This window comes from Pistacia vera, unplaced genomic scaffold (genome assembly GCF_008641045.1).
Source record: "Pistacia vera cultivar Batoury unplaced genomic scaffold, PisVer_v2 Contig22, whole genome shotgun sequence".
In the NCBI taxonomy this organism is placed as follows: Eukaryota; Viridiplantae; Streptophyta; class Magnoliopsida; order Sapindales; family Anacardiaceae; genus Pistacia; species Pistacia vera.
Genome location: NW_022196024.1, coordinates 835,815 through 841,859, shown reverse-complemented (window position 1 = coordinate 841,859; position 6,045 = coordinate 835,815). Strand labels below are relative to the sequence as shown.

The 6,045-nt window shown below is 34.6% G+C and overlaps 1 protein-coding gene across 1 annotated transcript; it reads left to right on the top strand.

Annotated features, from left to right (window-relative positions):
* Positions 1–887: 887 nt before the first annotated feature.
* On the top strand, positions 888–2,189 carry LOC116130367 (UPF0481 protein At3g47200-like). The gene has a single exon (XM_031416112.1). The coding sequence runs from the start codon at positions 888–890 to the stop codon at positions 2,187–2,189; it is 1,302 nt and encodes a 433-aa protein (XP_031271972.1).
* Positions 2,190–6,045: the final 3,856 nt, after the last annotated feature.

Sequence of the window (6,045 nt, the reverse complement as noted above, 5' to 3'; positions counted from 1 at the left end):
GGACAAATGACTTTAATGCCCTCATATGTCGTGCCTATCAATCCCAAACCCACCCTGCCACCCACTTTGAATCTATATCCAATAGCCCTAAATTTTTTGAAAATTTCAAAATAAGAAAATATGAAATAATAAAAAAAATAGAAATATCTAAAAAATTAAAGATAAAATAATCTAAAACTTTAGAAAACTTTTTAGCAAGTAAAAGTTAATGTAAATTTAGAAAAAAAAAAAAAAAGTGAAAACAAAGCAGTCGTAGCGATCGAGGCCAATGTTGGCAGATTTTTTTAGATTTTAGCCTTTTTTTTTTGAGGTTTTTAATTTTTTTTATTATTCTTAAATTTTTTAATTCTCTTTATTTAAATATATATATATATTTTTTTTTTTTTTAGGTTAAGGTATGTATTATTAAATAATTTTTTAAATTTCTATTTAATTTGTTTTATTTGAGAATGAGTTGTTGACAAATTTTATAGTGAAATAGTGAAGTTCAAGATATGATTGGAATTAATCACAATTGTCTATAGTGAAAATAGTCAACTCCCATATTTTTCCAGCCCATGTGGTAGTGTCTAGGGTTTTTGGGGTCTAAGCAAGTTTATGGACTTTGAAGGGGGGTAAATCATTGACCCTTAATAATTATAAAAAATTTAGAAGACGCATTTACTCTTTTACCCTTTATCCTGTTACAACTGATGAAAGAATCAGGGGGTTTAGAGTAATTAGAATGTGTAAGCGAGCTTAAATTAATTCCTATTATTTATCTCAAATAATCTATCTATCTATCTAATCTAATTAATATTAATATCACATACAAAATGATCTTTGTTTGAGGTTTAATTTTATCATTGCCTGTTATATTATTAACTATGATTTGTTACAACAGAAACATGGCAATGTGTTCTTCCAGTAGCGGAAAGTTCCAGTGGGATCGGTGCAAAGATTGGCTAATTGACATTCCAGGAGACTTTGAGCTTGATCCTGATCTGTGTTGTATTTATAGAGTCCCTAAACATATTCGTAAAGTGAACGAAGAAGCCTACACTCCTCAAATAGTTTCAATAGGCCCTTTTCACTATGGTAAAGAAGAATTAGAATTCACGGAAAAGCAAAAAGGGAGATACGTAAGAGAGTTTTCCAGACGAACAACTGATGAGAAATGTGAGCAAGTTTTAGCCTTTGTCAAATACAATGAGAAACGTATACGAAATAGTTATGCAGAGACCTGTAAGCTTGAGAGTCATGAGTATGTAAAGATGATTCTACGTGATGCTATTTTTATCATAGAGCTCATCCGGAGGAATGGTAATGATGCTAGCGACTCTTTGTTAAGTATACCAGCACAAAAAATTGCTTTAACGTTGGACTTGCTATTACTGGAAAATCAACTTCCATATTTTTTACTTGAGAATTTATACGAGTTAATTACCGGTAGCCCTAGTACTTCCTTCAGTGGTCTTTGTTTTCATTTCTTCGTGGATCATTTGTTTAATAGTACTCCTGTAGCTGAGGAAACAAACTTTAAACATTTCACCGATTTGCAAAGAATTGCTCTAGTGGAAGGACACCTTGAACAGACGTCACAGCAGTTAAGTGGTGCTCTAGTGGAAGGACACCTTGAACAGACGTCACAGCAGTTACATCGACTTGATGATGTTGATTTGCCTAGTGCCGCGAAGCTACGTGAATCAGGAGTGAAATTCAAACGTGTTGATGAGCCAAGGAGAAGCTTGCTTGACATAAAATTTGAAAGAGACGAGTTGGAAATACCACAGTTAAAAGTTCAAGACGGGACAGAAACTATACTTCGAAACATAATGGTTTTGGAGCAATGTCACGATGATTATGAGACTCTCGTGTGTGATTATGTTGAACTACTAGACTCTCTTATAGATACCAAAAGCGATTTGGATTTGCTTATAAAGGAGGGAATTATTTGCAATTGTATGGGCGACAGTACGGCGACAGTAAGTTTGTTTAACAAGCTTTGCACAAACATTCTTTTATATAGAGTTCATTACCAAGGGATTTCTAACCAACTGAAAGTACACTATGATAGTTCTTGGAACCATACCTCGACAAAATTGAAAAGTGTGTATTTCAGTGATCTTTGGAGAGGTACAGCAACTGTTGCAGCTGCTTTAATCTTGCTGCTCACTTTTATACAAACCATTTCTTCTGTCATGCATTAGAAATAGATGTATTAGATTAATTAATTATTCTGCATTTGAAAGCTTGTCGTTTTAATATTTTATAATAAAGTCTTGCTATTCACATTTTATATATGTTTATGTGTTTAATTATTTACCATAATCATCTCTTAAACCAATATTATTTATTAAACCATTAATCATTTCATTAAATCCGTTTTGTGAAAGTCAGAGAAAATAATTGAAGATCGAAGAGGTTTTCTTTTGCTAAATCTAGTGCAATTCTCTAATCCACCAACAAAATTTTTGCAAGGCTAAACCAATCTCAGTAGGTCGAGCTGCCTTAATCTTAAGAATAACATATTTTGATTTGATCATAAAAATTAAATAAAAGATAATTCATATAAAATATATGATCTAGTTTAAGTTTCAGGATAGGATATTACGTATGGTCTCAAGACTCTCAACCGTATCGTAGCATAACTTAAAAAGGCTATGAACTTTATTAAAAATTAATAATAAAAGTTAAAAATATTTTATAGTTTTCTCTTAAATATAATATTTTTTAAATCTTGGGTTAGCGATTGTTAATTAAATAGGTAACATGCCTTTCCTCCATCCGTTTCATTTTAAATTGAACTTGACCCTAGCTAACAGGTGATCATTTAAGGATAATCTTTTATATATACAGTGTGTGTGTGTGTGTGTGTGTGAGTGAAGAATGAAGAGTAAATTCTGTTGGTCTTTAGTATAAGGTATAAGACCTATACACAGCGTTTTATAATGAAAAATAACATAAGCTATTAAAGCTACTAACAGAAGGTAGTTTCTGTTATTAAGTCCGTTAGTTGTAAAGACTAAAACAGCAACGTTCAATTTCAAGAAGAAGAAAAACGAGTTGCCCATTTTTCTATCAAGAGCAGGGATTTCTCGCTTGTTCTGCTATTCAGCGAGTTAGTTGCTGCAGTTTAGATTACTTGCTGTAAGTTTGTGTTTTCTCTCTAAAGTGTGTTTGTTTATGCTGAGGTGGCCGATCACAAGGATCGCCAACCTCGATTCTACATTGTATATAATGTATCCTCCAAAGGAATCTTGCGTTTAGGATTGCTTAAATAAATTCAATTTGAAGAGGAATCTTGATGTACGTATGACAACGAGAATTTATATATACGATTGTCACTAGATGGATCACCACTTAACTAATTAATGTCAGTCATAACATAACTTTTTTCCGGCTAAATTACCTAGGTTCTCATGCACTTGTTTCGTTACTTAATTTTTTTTTTTTTTAATTATTCGTTTGAGTTATTTACCTATTGATACGAAAATCGCACCAACCCGAACAATCTGATTGACCTTGATGGGATCGGAACCAATATGTGTATGATTTAATGAAAACCAGCAAAGTAATGAATAATGCGTTTAAAGTAAAAAACTCAAACGACTTTTAAAGTGGTTCGACAAGTTAGAACTTGACCCTACATCCACTATTATCTTATTGCTTTTTGTGGATTACAGGAATAACAATAAGCTTGCCTAGAATAATTTGCTAACCCTTCTCTCATTGTCGGAGGGGGTTTAGATACAAGTTTGTAACCAAAGAAAAAGAAAAAATATCAAGATTGCAATCAAATTCAAATTGCAACTCTGATATTTCCGTGATTGAGCACTAAGATCACGCTATTATTGTTGTTAATCTCATCCATTCTGAAATATCCGAGATTTGAGCTTATCTGTGATTTGTCGAACAATTGTCAAAGTTGGTTGCGACTAGCTTGTATTGAGTTGAGCTATATCTCGACGAGGTTATGCTAGATCGGACAAGTGCTGAGTCAAACTATATCTTAGCGGGCTTTTGACTTCCCTGAGCTTAATGAAAAATCACACACAACATCTACCCCTACTGTTCGATGCTCGTTTCGAGCTTCGAAGACTAATTGCCTCCTTTGACATTTAGCTCAAACTTCTTGAGTTGCATGCTGACTGTAGCTTTGGTCGAGCTTCGTGAGTCAACCTTAGCTTCAGTCAACGTGAACAAGACTTTGCTTTCGTTGTGGTATTCTTAATACACTTGGAATTTGAAATGAAGGGCATATGATGCAGCCGGCTTAGTTACTTTTCATCGCGCGTGGGCAACTACAACTGTCCATGCGCAAAGTCTAAGTGACGTGCGATGACGGTTATGAGTGTAGAATTTTGACAGTTGATCGCCCTTTGTGGATGATTGACACGTGGACACGTCGAGCGATAAAGATTACTCGACAAATGGAGGGTTGAGATTCGTCGCAGATTGATGGTTTAAGTCGAATCCTGCCCTTTCGCCTCCCATGTTCACCACTATATAAACGAGATTTTTTCACCAGAATTGTATACTTGCCAAAAATCGTTTTCACCCCAAATCGTTATGGTGACCTTTCGGTGAGTTCTCACTGCGTTTCATATTCTAGTAATGCTCTTGTCCTCATTCTTCTCTTTCTTTCAAGCTTTCGTGGTTGTTAAGTGTGGCCATTATTTTTTGGGGTTTTTGAGTATACCCATTGGTTTGGGTTTTAGGAGTGTTTAGGGAAATGGCCGCCAGAATCTTGATAGCTCGCTCACATCTCTTGGTTAGTGTGAGCTATCTTAGATGCTTGAATTGAAAACAAGTGTGGACAAGTTGTCGATAGTTTGATCTATGACACTTGGTTACTTCTGTTTTAGGTATCCAGAAGTGTGCTACCACCATGTCTTTGTCAACAGTCACAACATCGATCACCTTTTTTAGGCTGGCTCCCCGGAGACCTCAGTTGTTCGCGGGGGAGGAATCCCAGAAGAGGTTTCTAAGGATATTATTGTAAGGAACTCGGACAGCGATGCTACGTGCTCTTCGGATGTAGCTTCTGCCGAACTTCCCCCACCAAGGGGCTCACTAGTCCATAGAATTAGGAAAGAACTGAGTTCCTCAATTAGTGTCGAGGATCTCTAGCACACAAAGGATATTTATGCGGCTCGACTCTACTCGATTCCCATTGATGGCTCCGAGAAATATTTCCCAAAAAGATCCCCTAGGGGTTGGGTGTTGATCTCTACCGTCCTTCTGAGGTGTGGAATGTCCGTCCCACCTCATTTCCTTATTACTGACATGTTGAGAAGATTCGACAATGCTCCCCTCTACCTCACCGGGAACTCGTATTTAATCATTGTAAGAATGTAAATAACTTACCAAATAGCCGAGTTAGGCGAACTATTGGTGGATGAGCTTGTCCACCTGTATAGATTAAAGAAGTGTCATGATAAATTATGCACCAGTCCATAAAGGTTTGAAATCTAGGAAATACACCACTACGATCTAGACAGAAAACCACGAAGAATAAAAAAAAAAAAAAGTGAAAAGAAAGCAGTTGTAGCCATCGAGGCCAATGTTGGCAGATATTTTTTAGATTTTAGCCTTTTTTTTTTGAGGTTTTTAATTTTTTTTATTATTCCTAAACTTTTTAATTCTCTTTATTTAAATATTTTTTATTTTAGGTTAAGGTTTGTATTATTAAAGAATTTTTAAATTCTATTTAATTTCTTTTATTTAAGAATGAGCTGTTGACAAATTTTATAGTAAAATAGTGAAGTTGAAGATATGATTAGGATAAATCATAATTGTCTTTAGTAAAAATAGTCAACTCCCATATTTTTCCAGTCTATGTGGTAGTGTCTAGAGTTTTTGGGGTCTAAGCAAAGTTTTTGGACTTTGAAGGGGGTGTAAATCATTGACCCTTAATAATTATAAAAAAATTTAGAAAATCAGGGGGTTTAGAGTAATTAGAATGTATAGGGGAGCTTAAATTAATTCCTAGTATATATTGGACATATGCTCAAACAATCTATCTATCTATCTGTGTAATCTAATTAATATTAATATCAAATA

Bases quoted from the DNA above. Each gene is read 5' to 3' on its own strand.
- LOC116130367 (XM_031416112.1), top strand. From the start codon at position 888: ATGGCAATGTGTTCTTCCAGTAGCGGAAAGTTCCAGTGGGATCGGTGC.